The sequence below is a fragment of the Chenopodium album genome, chromosome 4 (assembly GCF_948465745.1).
Source record: "Chenopodium album chromosome 4, dcCheAlbu1.1, whole genome shotgun sequence".
NCBI classification, from domain to species: domain Eukaryota; kingdom Viridiplantae; phylum Streptophyta; class Magnoliopsida; order Caryophyllales; family Amaranthaceae; genus Chenopodium; species Chenopodium album.
The window spans coordinates 76,070,621-76,091,658 of NC_137837.1; the positions used below are offsets into that span (position 1 = coordinate 76,070,621).

Sequence of the window (21,038 nt, forward strand, 5' to 3'; positions counted from 1 at the left end):
TTTTGAAATTTACTCCCGTGGCACAAGAGGCCGTGGCTAGGATTTTACCACGGGAAAACGGATGCCGTGGCAAATTATAAAATTTATGCCACGGGTACTCACGTGGCAAACAAATTCACTTGCCACGAATATTAACGTGGCAAATAAATTATTTGCCACAAATATTACCGTGGCTAATTATCTTGTTTGCCACATATATTATCATGGCTAATTAGCTTGTTAGCCACAAATATTACCTTGGCTAATAAACTTAATTGATATAATTATTACCGTGTGGCTAACAACACTAGGATAGGCACCGAATCAAAGCAACTTAAAGGTAGTGGTTTTGCAATTGATAAAAATACATAGAGCATATATAGTATATACACATAAAACTACGATAATTTCATTAATTGCTTGTAAATTATACACACATCATCCCAAAAAAAAAAAAAAAAAAAAAAAAAAAAAATCAGTATACACTACAATAGGAGCTGCAACAATCAGCAAGGGTAGTAGCAACAATCAGCAGAGAGCAGCATGCAGTACTAGCACCCAACTACAACAACAACGGTAAACCGTGGAGCATCTTAAACACCTTGCTTTCTTGGAGCACCCTAGAGCAATGCATTCCTCTTCAAATAATTTGGCATATAGTGATAGAACAACAGGCGCATTAAAGATTCCAGCACATCCATAAGAACATTCTTTTTTCCATTTCTCATGAGGAGCACTATCAGTCCCAAGAAAATATCTTTCACTCCCACTAGTTACTACTAAAAGAAGTGTCTTCCCTGCATGTACAAGCAAAAGGTACAATCAGAGCACACAGAGATAGAAAAAATGACAGAAATTCACGTCAAAGACACAACAGAGCAAATTTCCTGGCTTTTCTTCACTTGATTAGTTGTAGCATACTATACACCCTATCTAAAATATCTTCTAAAAACAAGAAGATTTTTTTACTTTGATTTATTACTGATTTGTAAGCACCTACTATGGATTTCCCTTTTGAGCACTAGAAAACAGTAGTGGCTGCAAGCCTCATTGAAGGAGAGAGTTCATATTCAAAACAAGGTGTAGTGGAGTCATATTGGCTATTACAGTCCCTGTTTTTTTAATACACAACGAAAAGATACATTAGAGGCCTAACTGGCTATATACTTGTTTACAAAAGTTGCAGTCAGATACTTGGTAGTTTACTGGTGCTTACAGTCTAAAAATTTGACATCTGAAGAAATGCACATATCATCACATATATATTGGACTTAGGTACTACCAGTGTTCTGAACTAATATAAGCTTAAAACTATTAGACATATTAATAAAACACACATAGGACATCAACATCAACAAACCGTGATGCTTTATGAACAGATTATGAAGAAAAACCAGCAGCAGAACCAGAAGCACGCATATCAATTTCATAGGCAATAATAGCGCACAAGCAGGCATAAAGAAATGATACTTATAACCAACTAACATAGATATTTTATGAGTATGATTAATAAACAGGTTGATTTCAGTAACGGAAGAAAGTTAGAAACTTAGTTAGATTAACTGAAAAGGATTAACTTACCAAGAGAGGACTATTTTGCTCAGCCATGTCTTAGAGCACAAGCAAACACTTTCCAAAAAGAATTGTGACACCGTCCTGTGAGTTAGATGTTGTACCAGCAAGGTACAATTTGACATCATAAACTAGTAACAACCCCACTTCCTCCTGTATAAATAATTAAAGTACTAATCAAAGACAAACTCAGATTTGAAAATTAGAAACCTTATCACCCAACTAATGACTTTGAAAAGGCTAATATACTGACACTAATATTATCTTGGCTAATGCAAGTTAAACAACTTTTTAAAAGGGTAGGAGGGGCACCCACTTTGAACCTAGATCTTGACATTAAAGGGATCTGAAACATCTTAAACGCCAAATTTGATTCAATTATCAAATAATAAGGAGTCGGTTAAACAAAATTGAGTTCCTTATCTTATTAGTACTTATAAGATCACATCCCCTCTCAATTAACATGTTCCTCATCAAACAATTTCATTAAAAGGAGTCGGTTTTACTAAAAGCTCGAATCATCAATCTAGTGACTTAGCTTATCTTGCATTGGCAAGGATCACGGTGACTCTCAATATTCACCCTTCACCCACAATTTATTTTGGTTTCAAATACATAATAATCAAACTAAGGTATCAAACTAACATTTTACATATTGTTTCAGAATACTTACAGTCAAACTAATGTCACAAACTCATAAAGTGTACAATGTGAAGGCATGATTTCTAGTTTTCAACAATAACTACTCATCAACAACCACTTATATCACAAATGACCATAATTTATATTTAATATGCAGGTATACGTACATAACAAACATCCATCAAATTCAGGAAACTTAGATAATTTGAATAAATAAAAAAATTACAGAGATAAAAAAGTAAAAAAAAAAAAAAAAAAAAAAAAAAAAAAGACAAAAATGCTTAGAATTGTATACATTAATCCAGTAGATACGAATTGAGCAAGAACCTAATAAAATAACCCAATTTAAGAAGAAAAAACAGGGAATTTTGCCCTTAAAAAAGAATTGTTAGTTCAATTGCGAATAGTGGAACTAATTTGATATCAAATAACCATTACAAAGAAATCAAATCAAATTAAGCCCAAGAAATCAAAGCATTTAACGTGAATAATTGGACCAAAAAGCCAAAATATAATGCAAAGCTAAATAACCCAGAAACCCTAACCTCAAATTTCTGATTTTTGATTCGAAATTGATTCGAATTTGCTGTTTCTTGAATCATTGCATGAAAAACCATTTAAATTGGCTCAAAATTTAGTGTCGAATTTTTCGAATTTTCTCGAATTAAGGCTGGATATTTTAGTTCTTGAGGAAAATCCATCGAATTCTACCTTATAAATCGCACAAATTGAATCCAGGACTTGTAAACGACGGTGGAGGATGATGAATCGAAATCCGAGAAATGGAGGAATGGAGGATGCCATTGAGCTTTGTTTGGAACCCTCAATTTGTGTGTAATGTGAATAAAATTTGGGATACATAAAACCCTAGATTGAGAAATTGAAACTGGATGATGAAAAAAAGAAATAAAAATTTTACCTTAGAAACTGCTTCAATGGAGAACGATGGGTGCGCTTCAATGGAAACTGAGAGAGAAAGAAGGGGAAATACAGCAAGAGCACGGATCATTTGGGGGGTTGTTAAACTGAGGTAGTTTTTTATTTACTCAAGTTCACTGTTAATAAAAATTTTACAGATTTATTACTCGTACATTCAAGGGAAGTCATTTGGTTTCCAAAAAAAAAAAAAAAATAGAAATAAGGGACTTTATAAACATAATTTTCTATAGGGACTTTATCACGCGACTGCTGATATGACTAATGATATAGATTGTCGGAGTTGAGGTTTTTATAAAACTAATGCATCCTTTAGGTGACTTTAAATTTCTACTAATAAATAAACCAAGCATATTTATAAAGAAAATATAAGTGTGTATTAGAAATATAAATATATTTGACCTCTAATTTGTATTATTGTTTTATATAAACTAGTTATAGTATGCTATGATTTCCTCTTTTCCATGTGATGAGTAGATCTAGTTACAAAATTTTTTACATTTTTAGCAAAATCATGGCATAAATGTTGTATGCTTGTGACGAAAAAATTATTACATGTAACACGAGTGTAAAATTTGCCACGAAAAAAAACAACTCGCAGTACTAATGAAAAGTTTGCCACGGGAAGATAGTTGTTTGTGGCACAAATATAAAGTTTGCCACGGGAAAAGCGCTACTCGTGGCACAAGTGTGATATTTGCCACGGGAAAATAAATACCCGTGGCATAAATTATTCTTCTTATTCATGTTTTGTGTCATAGTTTTTTTTTCCCGTGGCTAATCGAAATTATGCCACGAATTTGGAATTTCCGTGGCATAATTCGTGGCACAAGTGATGATTTGTTGTAGTGGATCCCATCCTTCCACTGGGATTCGAAAATGTACTGTACAAAACAAAATTTTTAGAAAAATGCTAACAACATACTTCGTAGTAGTTAAGGTTAGAGAAGGAGCTAGAAGAAGACAAAGAAAGGGTTAGAGGAGTCTTGAGTGGTGCGTTAGAGGAGAGAGAAATCTAGAGGTAGGAAAACGTGAACAAGTGTGGAGGACATGAAAACCTGGAAGAAAAAATGTGCATTAAATTTTTTCTAGTATGGCCCACCTGGTTTATCAGAACTTGGCTCCAACTACATCCGTCTATTGGGATTCGAAAATGTACTGTACAAAACAATTTTTTTAAGAAAAAAGCTAACAACATAGTAGTTAAGGTTAGAGAAGGAGAAGAATACAAAGAAAGGGTTAGAAGAGTGTTGAATGGTGTGTTAGAGGAGAAAGAATCTAGAGGTAGGAAAACGTGAACAAGTTTTAAGGACATGAAAACCTGGAAGAAAAATGTGCATTATTTTTTTTAGTATGGCCCACCCGGTTTATCAGAACTTAGATCCAACTACATTCTTCTGTTGGGATTCAAAAATAGACTGTACAAAACAAAACTTTAATGAAAAATGCTAACAACATACCGGTAGTAGTTAAGGTTAGAGAAGGAGAAGAATACAAAGAAAGGGTTAGTGGAGTCTTAAGTGGTGTGTTAGAGGAAAGAGAAGTCTAAAGGTAGGAAAACCTGAATAAATGTGGAGGACATGAAAACCTGAAAGAAAAATTGTGCATAATTTTTTTTTTTAATATGGCCCACCTGATTTATCAGAACTTAGTTCCAACTACATCATTCCATTGGGATTCGAAAATGTACTGTACAAAACAAAATTTTTAAGAAAAATGCTAACAACATAGTAGTTAAGGTTAGAGAAGGAGAAGAATACAAAGAAAGGGTTAGAGGAGTCTTAACCGCTTAAGAGTCTTGAGTGGTGCGTTAGAGGAGAGAGAAATCTAGAGGTAGGAAAATGTGAACACGTGTAGAGGACATGAAAATAAATCTGGAAGAAATTAAAAAATGTGCATTAATTTTTTTTTAGTATGGCCCACCCGGTTTATCAAAACTTAGCTCCAACTACATCTGTTCATTGGGATTCGAAAATGTACAGTACAAAACAAATTTTTTAAGAAAAAAGCTAACAGCAGAGTAGTTAAGGTTAAAGAAGGAGAAGAATACAAAGAAAGGGTTAGAGGAGTCTTGAGTGGTGTGTTAGAGGAGAGAGAAATTTAGATGTAGGAAAACGTGAACAAGTGTGGAGGACACGAAAATGTGGAAGAAAAAATGTGCATTATTTTTTTTAATTTTTTTTTAGTATGGCTCACCCGGTTTATTAAAACTTAGCTCCAACTACATCCACCCATTGGGATTCGAAAATGTATAGAAGAAAACAAAATTTTTAAGAAAAATGCTAACAACATATTTTGATAAGAAAATTGTTGACGGTACTTTAATGTTTGGTCTTTTCCGAAATAGCCACAAGCTAACCATAAAATTAAGGCAATAGTTTAACTAACTTCAAGAATTCGAACTTGTACGCGAACTTGCAGCACATATTTGCAGGAAGAAGTAAATTAAGATCCTAGATTAATATAATAAGCATTCTATGAAAAATAAACTTAAAAAGTACTAGTACATAAAAATTAAATTTAACGAAGTAATAATTTGAGATTGGCTAACATAAATCGTCATAAGTAGCAAGAATCAGATAACTTGAACAACTTCTTTCACTTGCGTCCCTTCGTAGATGACACCATCTTGAGAGATGACTTGAACCTTAAATTTTGCATTGTTCTCCTCAGCAAAATCTTTCATGCAGATAGCAATTTCCTCTCCAATTTTATTAGCAGCCCTTAAGACGAGTTTTTTTAAGGCACGTCCATATTTAACAAAATTACTTAACAGATTAAATTCATTTGGTTTTCCTTGAAACCCTATTATTTCCACAACTTTCAACTTATTTGGTACACATCCTCGTGCACTTGGGATCAATCTATCCCAATATGTTAAAGGGCTCGTAGGCGCGTAGTAGCCATAGTACGCCATGTCTTCCTGTTATACGAAATTGATTTAAACCATCAAACTAAATACTTTGTACGAGTATGAATTATATCCAACATATATACTTGTGAAAATTACAACCAATTTGTAAAAATTAAATAATTCCAAGTAGTTGATTAAATCCACTAATTTTTAATTAAGTACAAGGATTGTCCTAGTGTTTAAAATTGTATCCTCAAATATATGTGATTATTATTTTAAAATAATGTTTTCGATAATTGACTAATTAATTGAGAGCTAATGTAACATTACCTCGAAAATGATATGTTCACCATGCTCGAACCGGACTTCCTCCACCAAAGGGGAACTTTCTAACAGAATAGATATACCCTCAAATTCCAATTCATGCAAAGCAGTTTTAATTGTCAGATTTCTCGCATGGTTTCTCGCAGGGTTTACATCTACAAGAGGAAGTACCTTCATAGTAGAAGTTAAAATAAAGTTATATACTCCGCATTTATTACATGAATAATAACCAGCTAACTGAATAAAGGTAGGTATAAAAAAAATTAATGAAAGTAATGTAAAATATAAACTAGTTATAAGATGACGTTACACCCTCCATCACATAATATAGTGTCATTTTTTATAATAATAAATTATTTCAAATCAAGACTTTAACAATCAATATTTTTAATTATATACTCATAATCAATAATATTATATTAAAAAAAGACCGATAATATAAAATTGCATATTAAGACGTTTCCAACAAGATGTCACATGATTATGTATTTTGTATACATTGGGGTCAAAATTTTAGAGACTTTATTATAGGATAGATGGTATACAATTCATTTCACATTTTTTAATAGGTGTATTATGCTCACATAAATTCATAAAATCAGACACTTATGAAACCCACGAGATGTTGATCAAAATTAAACATGGCATATGTAACGGTTATATAAAACTTTTTCGAGATTAATTTTCTAAGACAACTGTCATTATACCAGTTGTCACTTTGGTGATGCTGTCCTCTCACAATTCACAAAAGGGAAGAAAAAAAACAATAAAAACTGTGTTATGTCAATTGACAATAAAAGCCTCTCACAAAAGGGGGAAAATAGGGTGGTTTTCAATCAAAATTATTTTTAAAAAATAATAATAATTTTTATTATTTTAATACTTTACAAGAGGGTGTAGTGGTTTGTACCGCGTTACATGTGCAACAGTTATATAATTATTTTTTTCAATTCCAGTGATAAAAAAATTATTAATAAGGCCAAAAGAAATAGAATTATACCTGCATTAGGTAACTGCTAACAATCAAAGACCTAGCGGGGCTGAGGCAGTCAAGAAGACGGACAATCTGCTCACCATGTTCCTCAACAAACATTCCGACGAAGCCGAAATCTAAATCGGCCGTCTGCAATTTATCAGACACGATGATACCAAATTGTACAACTTCACCACAATACTTGAAATTTATAAGATTAGTTGCAACAATTGTTAAGCTTAACAAATCAACACATTTGTCGATGACAAGCGTCTCCAATGTGTTGGATTCAATCACATAATCGGTTTCATCAAAACACTTAGACAAACTTAAATATTCGATTTTCGGACAACTTAGCAACAATCTCCTAAGGGTCGATACGTCTTCTATGCTAACCCACGCCAAAGTGACACTTTTTAAGGTACGACCTATAGTCGTGAACTTGTCGTCCATAAATCGGCATGATACCAATTTTAAGGACTCTAAGAGAGTGTAATAATAGACAAAGTTCGGAAGATCAAACCTTTCAAGGGTTGAATCGGTTAAAGGGAGTTTTTCTTCCCAACTTGGACACGAAAAATCGAGTTCTAGAGACTTGGTGTTACGTTTAAGGGCAAGCCTTATGAGTTTTTCAATTTTATCTTCCCAATTTTGAGGGTTGGAGAAAGTAAGACTAAAAGATGGGATAGGAAATTTTTCATGTAATAGCCACTTTAACCCGAACTCTAAGAAATGAAACTCTCGGATGAATTTGCGATTTTGCCCTTTAAGTTTTATACTTGGGTGTTGTTGATCAAATCCGGTGAGAGGGGTGGCAAAAAGGCGCTCATTTATTTCGACATGAGGTATGGAACGCCACAAGTACCGCCATTGCTTTTCTAAGATGCTTGTCCTAACAGCATCTTTGATGGGAAGAAGTGAGACAATGGTGATGAGAATTGTCTCTGGGAGTAAAGATATACGGTTTTCAAAGGGGGCCATTTTCAGGGAGATATAAAAACTAAAGATTGATGAATTCTTTTGGTGTAGGAAAATGGGAAGATTTAAGGAGAAATTTCTAGGAAGCAAAACGTAATTTTTGCATGTAATAATATTGAAATATCGATATCATATCCTTGATATTGGTGATGGTTCACAACAATAAGAGAAGAAAAAAAAAAAACAATCATGATATGTTACCAAAAGAAAGTTGATTCTTTTACCTTTTTATTTTGGATACTATTGGATAGGATACATGAATATGAATGTATGCACTGATTACAGCGTTTTCACTCATTCATTTGATAGTAATAGCATGGATAAGATGAGCTTATTAGCATTATTGGAGTATTCATATATAATTCAAAGAATAATGTCTACAATTTAATTGATTCATAAAGATAGTCAACTATTTCTATGATTTCTTTCCATTATGGTTTTAAGGTTTAAATGGGCTTGGCAGTCATCTATTTCCAACCAAAGCAAATTATTTAAATTTTAAGAACTTTTAAAAAGTTAAGTTTCTTAAAAAAAAAAAAAAAGAATTATAATGTAATGAAATTATATGAAAGTTAAAATTTAATTCATTCTAACATATGAAGTTCAGGTTAAATTACCGAAGTAAAGAATCAAATTCCAAGAACTTATAAAAGCTAAAATTTTTTATTAGAAGTTAGTTGATAAGATTCAATGTTAACAAACTCGTAAAATTTAAGATTCCATTTCAAAGAACCTTTATTAGAGGTTAAGATTCGATTTAAACTTACTCATAGAAATTAAGGTTTTATTTTGATAAACTTACAGAAATTAATATTCAATTTTCACGAACTCATAAATAGTTGTGATTTGATTTTAATAAACTTAATAATCTTTTAGAGGTTGAGATTCAAGTTTAACGAACTATTAAAAAGTTTAAATTATATGGGAACGACCTTTAAAAGTTACTGTTAGAGATGTTAAAACTCGTTGTTGCTATTAGATTATTGGAATTGAAACTAGTTACAAGATCTATGACTTCGTGGATCTAAGTTCGTTAAACTAATAGATCTTCTGATCATTTATTATACACATGAATGTTGTCGTATATATGTTTGTATGTTACGTGCAATATAATGTATGCATTTCACAAGGATGTGATGAGATGATCCGTGATGTAATGAACTTTTAGAAACTAAGCAAGATTCATATTTAAATTAATTTTGTGGCGCAACTGTAGAAGTTGAGATCGATCTAAGTTTAAACATCATTTAACAGTTAAGATTTTGATGTAGCGGACTTTAAAAGCTTACGGCTAGATCGAGATGTTTGTTGAAATTTGTTGTTGCTAATTTAGTATTTTAACGGAATCTAGCTAGTTACCTAAAAATAAGGTAAACTTTATGATTGACGTAAATCTAATATAATGTTAAACATACCGGCTTTTCCATTAATTACACATACACGTAGAAGATTTGTTGTATATTACGTACGTGTAATTTATGCTGCTACAGGAATGAAGTAATCCGTGAATATTAAGAATAATTTTTAATTTTAAAAACTGGTTGAAAGATGTAACTCTTTTCGTGGAACTATGAGTTGTAATTCAAACTCTATGCCCATATAAAAGGTGTGCCTAATTGAAGGACCGGCTATGGCTATGCATGTTCTATGCTCCTCTCCTATATGGGGAGAGACTCTGGCCATCCTTTCCTATCTAAAGTGGTGCAAACTAGAAGAAACACAACAAGGGATCATTAAATCAAATTGTTCTAGTGTTGTTAAGGGTTTCAATATCATTCCTCGTTTCAATATGCTGAATGCAAGGCGTTACGCTAGAAGCAAGGAGGGCTATCCTTAAACTAAGGGAAGATGCACCAAGTGCATGAAGTTGACTAGACAGCAATCTAAGCTCTTTTGTAATGTGATGCATGCCTAGTTAGAAATTTAGTCCACCCACTAGCTAAAATATTGATGAGCCACTTGAACAACTAAACATATTTACATCAAATATTTGCTTGGTGAAGTATGTGGAGAACTCACCTTGTACTTTGAGGTTACAAGTTCGAGCTCCACCAACAACATTTATTAGGGCATATTTATGTTAGTACCTTCAACATTTTACATTACTTTTATTCTTCTCATGACCTCATAATTAATTAATTGGATCTCCTTTACTTTATGATTCAGAAAATCCTCAATGATTCCCACTCAATATAATTGTTGAGCTAGTTACTGTAATAATAATAATAATAATAATAATAATAATAATAATAATAACTTCACGTCGTAGTGTATATAAATTACTTTCTCGGCTCTTTTCTATGGTTCACTTTGATTTTCACGGTCTTCATAGTGTACATATTTGAGCATATACAAAATCAACAAATTTGATCAAATATACTAAACAATAAATTGATATTTTGAAAACTCATTACAATAAACAAATTTATCTAACAACATCCCACATGATATAGTTTTGACTTTTATAGTCAAAGTTTATTTTAAACCAAGGTCAAAATGTAACGTAGAAAAAAAAAACCACATGGATTACAACTTCTGACGTTTAGGTTGAATCTTTATGAAATTAATTAAACTAGATAGTCCTAAAAGTTCACGTATTACCAATTCATTCTTGTTAGCATATAATAACGGAAAATCCTGTTCGTTTAACATACATAGAATCATGCCAATCATGATTTTTTTTTAGGTGATTAGTTTGCCTTCTGATCCATTATGTAGCAACAACAAATTTTAACGTATAAATATAGTAAACTTTTAAAGATTCAATTCGTCAAAACTAAATCTCTACTTCTAAAAGTTTGTTAAAATTAAATCTACACTTGTAAGTTATAAGTTCACTAAAATCATATTTTATTTACTTTTTTTTTTTTTTTTAATCTTAACTTTTAGAAGTCCGTTAAATTTAAATATCAAGTAATTTACAAATTTATTAAAATAAAATCTTACATACGTTTTTATGAGTTCGTTAAAATTGAATCTCAACCGATAACAATTCATTAAATTTGTTAAAATAAAATCTTAACTATCTATAAGTTCGTGAATATTAAATCTTATTTTATATAGGTTCTTATCAAAATGAAATGTTTTTAATTAAATTTCTATGAGTTCTTTAAAATTGAATCTTAACCACTTAAAGTTTGTTAAAACGGATTTTTCACCAAATACCACTGAGTTAAAGCTTAATTCACCATATACCATAGAAAACTTTCTAATACACTGTATAACCTTCAGTTTAACTAAAATGTCACAACATGCCATTAATGACTAAAGGACGTTAACACCGTTAGTCATTAAGGCTAATAAGGCCACGTGGCAACATATGATTGGTTCCCTTTTAAATTACTTAATTTTAAAATAATTATATAATTTTAATTAAAAAACTAAAATAAAAAAAGAAAAAGAAAAAAACCCAGCCACCCACGTCCCTCCAGCCAGCCACCACCGTCCCTCCAGCCACCCACGTCCCTCCACCCAGCCAGCCACCACCGGTCGGCGAAAAACTCGCCCATAACCCTTGCGCTGGCGCCGAATTCCGACCATAACCCCCGCACTGACTTGAAATTCGACGAGAATACCCCCGTCGGGCCACCGTACTCCCTTTCTCTTGAACCACCGGCGAATTCCTAGAAGAACAATCGAACCACCGGTCGCGAAACAGCCCATCTCCCTCGAAGAACCCTTCGCTAACCATCGGTCAGCGCCCAAACCACCCTCCCCCGCGCCGATGAATCAATTTCACCCCTATTGGTGCCATTTCCACCCCAAACTAAACCACCACGTATGTCAAAATCCTAAAACCAAAATCTAGGGTTTCGATTTTGGTGTTTTAGGGTTTCGGGGTGGTGGTTTTCGGCAAGTTGGATGGCGGCGAAGTGTGGGAGTGGATTTAGGCTGCCGCGCGAAGGTGGTGGCTGGAGATTTCGGGAGGGAAAGGGGAATTCGTAGGTGGTGCTTGGGAATTCGAGAGGGATAGGGGGAACTCGCAGTGGTGGCTGGGAATTCCGGAGGGAAAGGTGGCTGGGGTCGGGAATTTCACCGGCGGGGAGGGGGGACGATCGCCGGCCAGCTGGGGGTAGGGTCAGGGCTAGGCTAGTGGAGGCGGTGGCTAAGGTGGTGGTGTTTTTTTAAAAAAAAAATTAAAATAATTTCTCTAAAGTTAGTTAATTAAATAAAGAATATTAATAAGAACCAATTATAAGCTGCCATGTGGCACAATTAACGTTAATGACTAACTGAGTTAACGGAAAGGGCATGTTGTGACATTTTAGTTAAACTGAAGGTTATGCGGTGTATTAGAAAGTTTTCTATGGTATATGGTGAATTAAGCTTTAACTCAGTGATATTTGGTGAAAAATCCGTTGTTAAAATAAAACCTTAAATTTTATGAGTTCGTTAACATATTGAATCTTGACTTTAGTTAAAATTTCATCGAAAATATGGAGTAACTTTTTATGGGTTCTTGAAATTTTATTATTTACTTCGATAAAATTAAATCTTAAGCTCTCTTGTTAGACTTGAATTTTAACTTTTATAAGTTCGTTATATTATAATTCAATCTCAACTTAAAATTTCAATAACCTCCTTCTTTTTTTTTTTTTTTTTTTTTTTTTTTTTTTTTTTTTTTTTTTTTTTTTAAGCCCATTAACCTAACAAAATTCGTCATCAAACTATAATGGAAATAAATCATATTGCAGTTCATTATTTTTGTAAAATCATAGATTATTCACAGTCATTATTAGTTACAGTATAGACACTCCAATAATACTAAGCACTTATCCATGCTAATTTAATATTATCTAATGAAAGTGAATGTATTCAGTGTATTCATTGATATATTCAATCCAATAGCATCCAAAAAAAAAGGGTAAAATATTAAGATATCAACTTTTCTTTTGGTAACGAATCATGGTAGTTTTTTTCCCCTATTATTGTTGTGAACCATTATCAAAATCAAGAATATGATATTTAAAAATTACTTGCAAATGAATCATGATTTTATTACACGCCTTTTTTTTCTTTTTTCTTTTTTCTTTTTCTTTTTTTTAAAGGGTGGTTTTATTTCTCTCTTATTGTTATGAAACATCACCAATATCAAGGATACGATATTCCAATGTTACATGCAAAAGATACATTTTCCTTCCTATAAATTGCTCCTTAAATTGTCCCATTTTCCTACACCAAAAGCATTCTATCCCTCTCTTTTTCTCCTTTCTTCTCTCCAATTGCGATTCCTCTCAAATCTTTAGTCTTCTCTTTTATCCCCTCCTTTCCCCGATTGCAATTCCTCTCTAATTTTTAGTTTCCTCCTTTCTCCCCTCTCCCTAGTTCCGATTTTTTTCATCAATCTGTTGTTTTTATATCTCCTTGAAAATGGCCCCCTATGAAAACCGAATCTCTTTACTCCCAGAGGCAATTCTCATCACCATTGTTTCACTTCTTCCCATCAAAGACGCCGTTAGGACAAGCATCTTAGCAAAGAAGTGGCGCTACATGTGGCAACACTTGCGTTCCCATCCTGATGTCGAAATAAACGAGCGCCTTTTTGCCACCCCTCTTACAAATATTGATCCACAACACCCTAATTTCGAACTTGAAATGCAAAATCTCAAATCCAACCAAGAGTTTCATTGCTTAGAGTTCGGATTAAAGTGGCTATTAAATGAAAATTTTCCTATCTCATCTTTTAGCCTTACTTTCTCCAACCCTCAAAATTGGGAAGTTAAAATTGTTGAACTCATAAGGCTTGCCCTTGAACGTAACACCAAGTCTCTAGAACTCGATTTTTCGTGTCCAAGTTGGGAAGAAAAACTCCCTTTAACGGATTCAACCCTTGAAAGATTTGATCTTCCAAACTTTGTCTATTATTACACTCTCTTAGAGTCCTTAAAATTGGTATCATGCGGAATTGTTATAGACGAAGATTTCACGATTATCGGTCAAAACTTAAAAAGTGTCACTTTGGCGTGGGTTAATATACAAGACGTATCGACCCTCGAGAGATTGTTGCTAAGTTGTCCGAAAGTCGAATATTTAAGTTTGTCAAAGTGTTTTGGTGCAACAGATTTTGTGATTCAATCCAACACATTGAAGACGCTTGTCGTCGACAAATGTGTTGATTTGTTAAGCTTAACAATTCTTACACCAAATCTTATACATTTCAAGTATTGTGGTGAAGTTGTACAATTCGGTATCTTCGTGTTCGCTAAATTGCAGACGGCCGATTTAGATTTTGACTTCGTCGGCATGTTTGATGATGATCATGGTGAGAAGATTGTCTATCTTCTTGACTGCCTAAGCCCCGCAAGGTCTTTGGTTGTAAGCAGTTACGTCATGCAGGTATATGGTTTTTATTTTTTTATTTTTATTTTATTTTTCGCTTTATTAAATGTTTTTTTATCATTATAATTGAATAAAAAATTATTTAATTGTTGCATATGTCACGCGATATAACCCACTGTAACTTCTTTTAAATTATCAAGAAAATAACAAAACATTATAATTAATTTTTGACAATTACCACCTTCTGTTATGTCCATTTTAGCAATTACCACCTTCTATTTTTTTTTTTTGAAAATTACCACCTTCTATTTTCAAAAACATCAAAAGTTACCACCTTCTTGCCCTCCAACTAGCACGTGACGTCATTTTGGGCCAATTCTTTCCCTTCCCTCCCTATTTCCCTCACATTTTTCATTCCTATTTGGATTCTCATCTCCCCTTTCACTTTTTTTCCCCCAAACCACCAATAATTTTCCGTCAATTTTGATTTGGAGGAGTGAATTGAAGAGTTTCTGAATTGAGAGGCAAGAAGGTGGTAACTTTTGATGTTTTTGAAAATAGATGGTAATTTTCAAAAAGAAAAATAGAAGGTGGTAATTGCTAAAATGGACATAACAGAAGGTGGTAATTGTCAAAATTTCCTTAATTTTAAACAATAATTCCGATTGAAAACCGCCCTATTTTTCCCCTTTTGTGAGAGGTTTAATTGTCAATTGGCGTGAATAGAATAAAACATTATTATTATTTTTAAACAATAATTCCGATTGAAAACCGTCCTATTTTTCCCCTTTTGTGAGAGGTTTTATTGCCAATTGGTGGGTACAACTGTATTTTTTTTCCTTTTGTTAGAGAATTGTACCTCCAAAATGACAACTGTTATGATGACAGTTGTCTTGGAAAATTAGATTAGCCTTGATAAAAGGTATATATAACCGTTGCGTATGCCATGTGATTAATTCTGATTTAAATTTTATCGGTTTTTTAAAGTATGCTTTTATGCAATTTTGTGAGCATGATACCCCTAATATGTGAAATGAATTGTACTCTATCCATTTGATAATAAAGTGTCTAATTCTATTTTATGATCAAATTTTTAAAATTTGACCCCAACATATACATAATCATGTGACATCTCATTGAAAATGTCTTAATATTAAGATACTGGGTTATTTTTTTGATAATATGATTAATATGTAATTAAATATATTGATGGTTACAATCCTGTCTTGAAAACAGTTTATAGAAAAAAAGACACTACTCCGTATATTATGTTATGGAGGGTGTAACGTCATCTTATAACCCGTGTATTTTACATTATTATTTTTGCAATTTATTTTTTGTCAACTTTTATTCAGTTAGTTGTTTATTTTTCCATGTAATAAATGTGGAGTAATTAACTTAATTTAAATTCTACCATGAAGGTACTTCCTCTGTCAGAAGTAAGCCTCAGGAGAAACCAAGTGAGAAACCTAACAATTAAAACTACTTTTCATGAATTGGAATTCGAGGGTATACGTATCCTGTTAGACAATTCCCCTTTGCTAGAGGAACTCCGATTCGAGCATGGTAAACATTTCATTTTCGAGGTAATGTTACACTAGCTCTCAATTAATTAGTCAATTATCAAAGACTTAATTCAAAATTAATAGTCACATATATATGAAATGTGATACAATTTTTAATGTCCGGTTATAATTTGACGGTTTAAATTAATTTTGTCGAACAGGAGGACATGGCGGACTTAGGCTTCTACGCGCCTTCGAGCCCTTCAAGATATTGGGAAAGAGTGAAACCAAGGGCACGAGGATGTGTACCAAAGACGTTGAAAGTTGTGGAGATAATAGGGTTTCAAGCAACACCAAATGAAAATAATCTGTTAACTTATTTGCTTAGATGTTCAGGTGCAGGTGCCTTACAAAAACTCATCTTAAGGGCTGCTAATCAAATGGGAACGGATTTTGCTATCTGCATTAAAAATTTTGTCGTGGAACAGAAATTTAAATTTAAGGTACAAGTTATCTCTCAAGATGGTGTCATCTACTAAGGGACGCGAGTGAAAGAAGATGTTCATGTTACCTCATTCTTGCTCCATCAAAATAACCTGCGTGAAATCGTCGAAAATGGTTCAAGTTATTATATGTACTCCGAGAACTTTGTAGTAGTTTTATTATGTTATCAGTACTTTTAAAACTCAGTTTGAAGACTTTGTCAAATTTAATTTTGTCAAAGTTTATTGTTGCTAATGTTGTTGGTTTTTGACTCTCAACGTCTTGAGTCCTACTTAATGGTTAAGAGAATTATCTTAATTAATTTCCTGCATATATGTGCTGCTAGTTCGCGTACAAGTTTGTTACATGTGATGTTCGTGGATCGTTGGCCGTCAACAATTTCCTTGACATAGTTAAAGCTAATTAAAGTTCTCGTGAACCAGGTGAGCCATACTAAAAAAAGACTACTACATATTTTTTCTTCCAGGTTTTTATGTCCTCCACACTTGTTCACGTTTTCCTACTTTTAAATTTCTCTCTCTAAGTCTGTTACAAACCACTCAAGCCTCCTCCTCTAACCCGTTCTTTCTCTTCTCCTTCATTCTCTAACCTTAACTACTAACAATGCGAATTTGGGAAAATCTTTGCCTCTGATATGTAACCTCAATTTACACAATGTTCGTTTATTATGTTAATAAAAGTGGTTGTACGTTATTCATTCAGTTTAAGTTTATCTGGCCTGGGAGCATTTTTACCAAGGTCTATAGAGTGACACATAATATATGTTGTGTACTTGTGTTATGTTATAATAATATAAAGTTAATATAATTAAAAAAAAATGTAAAACAAGCTAGAGGATTTATATTTCAAGTATGGCCCTTGTATAAAAGTTGTAGTGAATTGTGGACATAATAATAAAGAGTCTTAACATAATATATGTAAGAAAAAATGAGGTTATTTTTAACTGAGAAACATGTTACGAAAATTTTAATCCACCCACTAGCTAGAAATTAAGCCACTTGAAGTCTTGAACATTTTTACGTTAGTAGTGTCATTGTTTAACATTACCTTTTTTTTTTTTTTTTTTTTTTTTTTTTTTTTTTTTTTTGAACTCTTGTTTTACATTACTTTTATTCTTCTCATAGCCTCAGAATTAACTGGATCTCCTTTTCGAATTTATCCAACTTCATACAAAATCTTGATTCAGAATATCATCAATGACTCCCACTCAATTATATACATATATAAACCCCAAAAAACTACATTTCCTTGTACGGTGTACATATTTGAGCACATATGAATTCAACAAATTTGATTAAAAATACTAAACAATTGATAATTTGAAAATTCATTACAATATGATTTGATCTAACATCCCACATAAGATGGTTTTGACTTTTAAAGTCAAAGTTTATTCTGAACCAAGACCAAAATGTAACATAGAAAAAAAAATACGAAGTGATTACAACTCCTGACATATAACATGTTGAATCTTTATGAAATTAAGTAAACTAGACAGTCTTAAAAATTCACATATTACCAATTCATTTTTATTAGCATATAATAATGGAAAAACATGTTCGTCTAACGTACATAGTGTCATGCCAATCATGATTTTTGTTTTTTAGGTGTGATAGAGAATATCCATAGAATATTCTCATCTTAGGTTTAGGATATATTTTGTATAAGATTATCTTTGATATCTATACATATCTTATGTTACCTAATATGATTAGATTTCTCATTGTAACCCTATAAATATTGATCAATGGAAATCACTCTGATCGAGTAGTTTCATATTATTTGACATGGTATCACAGCTTAGGTGAGATCTTGGGATCATATACAAAAAATTCTCACCCTGCCGGTGGGTTAGAAAATTAAACCCACCGGCGGGATATACAAAGTTTTTTATGCTTCCGCAAACACACATATAGATTTTTTTTTTTCTTTTCTCAAAGTTTTTTTTTTTAGAATCTTTATGTAACCTTGCGCCTCCTACCAACAGTAGCAATCGCGAAAGCCTCCTCCATCGTTGTTGGCAATCGCATACACTACCGCCTCCCACTACTGGCAGTAACCACATCTGCCAACCTACTCCATGTGCCGCACTCTATTTCCACCTCCCCATGACCAACAATGATTCTTACATTGCCTCATTGGTTTTTTTTTTACACATAATCACATAGATTTTGTTTTGGTGGTGGTATATCACAATAAGGTCAACTTTTGCACATCTCTTTTGCTATCAAGTTTGCTCCTTTTATTGTTGCAGCACTTGGAATCTTTGTGGAGTATTAATTCTTGTTACGTGGTTTCTCTTTTGAGAATTGATTAATTTCAAGCGGTGGGATTTAATCTTTTCTTGCGCAATTTTATTTGTTTTTCTTCAACTGTGATTTCACGTAGTAGTGTAGTGTCTTCTCCCCGATGATGGTTTGATCCCTTAACTTCTTCTTCTCTGGATCTGCAACTTAGCCCAAGCCTGTGTGCGACTCTTCTCCTTGGGCCTAAAAGCGCATATCTCTATTATACGTAGGTCGTGGTTGTTGCTTCTCATCGTCATCACCATCACACGTCTACTACTTCTCTTTTGATCATGGGTTATTATATTATCCTTACCGTTCGATGCGTGATTCAGATCCAGTCTGAGCATCCAATTTTCTCCCGCTCTGACTGCGGGGGTGTGATAGAGAATATCCATAGAATATTCTCATCCTAGGTTTAGGATATATTTTGTATAAGATTATCTTTGATATATGTACATATCTTATAGTTACCTAATATGATTAGGTTTCTGATTGTAACCCTATAAATATTGATCAATGGAAATCACTCTAATAGAGGAGTTGATATTATCTCACATGGTATCACAGCTTAGGTTAGATCTTGGGATCATATACAAAAATTCTCACCCTGCCGGTGGGTTAGAAAATTAAACCCACCGGCGGGATATACAAAGTTTTTTATGCTTCTCCAAACACACATATAGATTTTTTTTTTCTTTAAGGTGATTAGTTTGCCTTCTGATCCAGTAAATGTAGCAACGACTAATTATTACGTATATAATAAGCTTTTAAAGATTCGTTAAAACTAAATCTCTACTTCTAAAAGTTCATTAAAATTAAATCTTAACTTCTAAATTAAAAGCTCATTAATATCGATCTTATTTACTTTTTTATGAGTTCGTTAAAAATGAATCCGTTAAAATCTCAACTTTAACTTTTAGAAGTCTATTAAATTTAAATCCAAACTTCTACAGATTCGTTAAAATCAAATCTTACAAATATTTTCATAAGGTCGTTAAAATTGAATCTCAACCGCTAACCATTAAATCTTAATTTATATTGGTTTATCAAAATGAAATATTAATTAATTAAACTTCCTTTGAGTTTGTTAAAACCGAATCTTAATCACTTTAAGTTCGTTAAAATAGAATCCAAAATTTATGAGTTCATTAAAATATTGAATCTTAACTTCTAGTTAAAGTTGGGCTGTCAGAAACTACCTACTAAATGTCATTTTTTTTGTGTGAGAATTACCTAATAAAAAAATGTAAGAAACTACACTGTACCTATTAATGAAAAGATTACCCTTCACCGAATTAATTTTCAACGTTGACTAATTTTTCCAGCGTTGGCCACCCTTTTGCCGATCACGTGATCTTTTTAAACCTTTTTTTACGCCCCACCAACAATATAATTCCACATTCCTTATCACCGCTCCATCACCATACAGAGTTGACCCACCACCACAGCACCTAAACCCGCCTCAAAACACCCCCCCCCCTCCAAAACCACCACATCATCTGAACCCGCCTCAATACATCCCCAAAAGGCCAAAACCAACACAAGCCCTCATATGACTTAATATAAGGATGAAACGGGGATGTGATTAGGCAATGATGAATTGGATGGGGAGATAAAAAAAGATTAAATTTGATTAGTTCACCGAATTGGGCACCGGCTGAAGGGTGGTCAGCGCCGGAAAAATTAGTCAAAGAAGAAAATCCGACGAATAATAATTTTTTACAACACTATTTGTTATAATAGGTAGTTTCTTACAACAATTTTATTTTAATAGTTTCTTACAATATTATTTTATTAGGTAGTTTCTCACAAAAAAATACTCCCTTCGTTTCACTTTGTTAGTCCCATAAAGAATCAATCACAAAAAAAATAAGAGAATAAATAATATTTGGAATCTTACATTTTAGAACAAAAACTGCTTAATTAGTTTTATCTTATTAAATGTTATGTTTTTTTTCTTTGGAAAGCATCAATTACAATATTTGCTTGTTTAACATGAGGAATATTAATCAAATGTCATGTCATCAATCCACTAATAAGATTGATGACCAACCAGAATATTTAATTACTGCCATGTCATCAATCCAATAACGGGATAAGAAATTATAAGTTTGAATTAGGGGAAAAAAAATAGATTCAATATGAGTAGATCATTTTGAAACACCCAAAATATTATATGGGACTAACCTTATGAAACGGAGGGA

The 21,038-nt window shown here is 32.7% G+C and overlaps 2 protein-coding genes and 1 long non-coding RNA gene across 3 annotated transcripts; 1 reads left to right on the top strand and 2 right to left on the bottom strand.

The window, feature by feature from the left end:
• Window positions 1-321: 321 nt before the first annotated feature.
• LOC145627319 (uncharacterized) lies at window positions 322-3,221 on the bottom strand. Its single transcript, XR_014111370.1, has 3 exons — window positions 2,739-3,221; window positions 1,561-1,704; window positions 322-776 (listed from the first exon to the last, which is right to left on the bottom strand). It is a non-coding gene; the product is annotated as an uncharacterized LOC145627319 (long non-coding RNA).
• A 2,483-nt stretch (window positions 3,222-5,704) lies between these two features.
• LOC145628203 (putative F-box/LRR-repeat protein At1g56400) lies at window positions 5,705-8,261 on the bottom strand. The gene is made up of 3 exons (XM_081680512.1): window positions 7,308-8,261; window positions 6,314-6,478; window positions 5,705-6,052 (listed from the first exon to the last, which is right to left on the bottom strand). The coding sequence occupies exons 1-3, from the start codon at window positions 8,259-8,261 to the stop codon at window positions 5,705-5,707; spliced, it is 1,467 nt and encodes a 488-aa protein (XP_081536638.1).
• Window positions 8,262-13,628: 5,367 nt separating this feature from the next.
• LOC145628204 (putative F-box/LRR-repeat protein At5g54820) lies at window positions 13,629-16,733 on the top strand. The gene is made up of 3 exons (XM_081680513.1): window positions 13,629-14,594; window positions 15,959-16,123; window positions 16,264-16,733. The coding sequence occupies exons 1-3, from the start codon at window positions 13,629-13,631 to the stop codon at window positions 16,579-16,581; spliced, it is 1,449 nt and encodes a 482-aa protein (XP_081536639.1). The 3' UTR covers window positions 16,582-16,733.
• The last annotated feature ends 4,305 nt before the right edge of the window (window positions 16,734-21,038 follow it).

What these genes read in the sequence shown, in the direction of transcription:
- LOC145628204 (XM_081680513.1), top strand. Translation starts at nt 13,629, where the DNA reads ATGGCCCCCTATGAAAACCGAATCTCTTTACTCCCAGAGGCAATTCTC. An exon ending in TAAGCAGTTACGTCATGCAG is followed by an intron (nt 14,595 to 15,958) that starts GTATATGGTTTT and finishes TCTACCATGAAG; the next exon opens with GTACTTCCTCTGTCAGAAGT. An exon ending in GTAAACATTTCATTTTCGAG is followed by an intron (nt 16,124 to 16,263) that starts GTAATGTTACAC and finishes TTTGTCGAACAG; the next exon opens with GAGGACATGGCGGACTTAGG.
- LOC145628203 (XM_081680512.1), bottom strand. Translation starts at nt 8,261, where the DNA reads ATGGCCCCCTTTGAAAACCGTATATCTTTACTCCCAGAGACAATTCTC. An exon ending in TTAGCAGTTACCTAATGCAG is followed by an intron (nt 6,479 to 7,307) that starts GTATAATTCTAT and finishes TCTACTATGAAG; the next exon opens with GTACTTCCTCTTGTAGATGT. An exon ending in GTGAACATATCATTTTCGAG is followed by an intron (nt 6,053 to 6,313) that starts GTAATGTTACAT and finishes TTCGTATAACAG; the next exon opens with GAAGACATGGCGTACTATGG.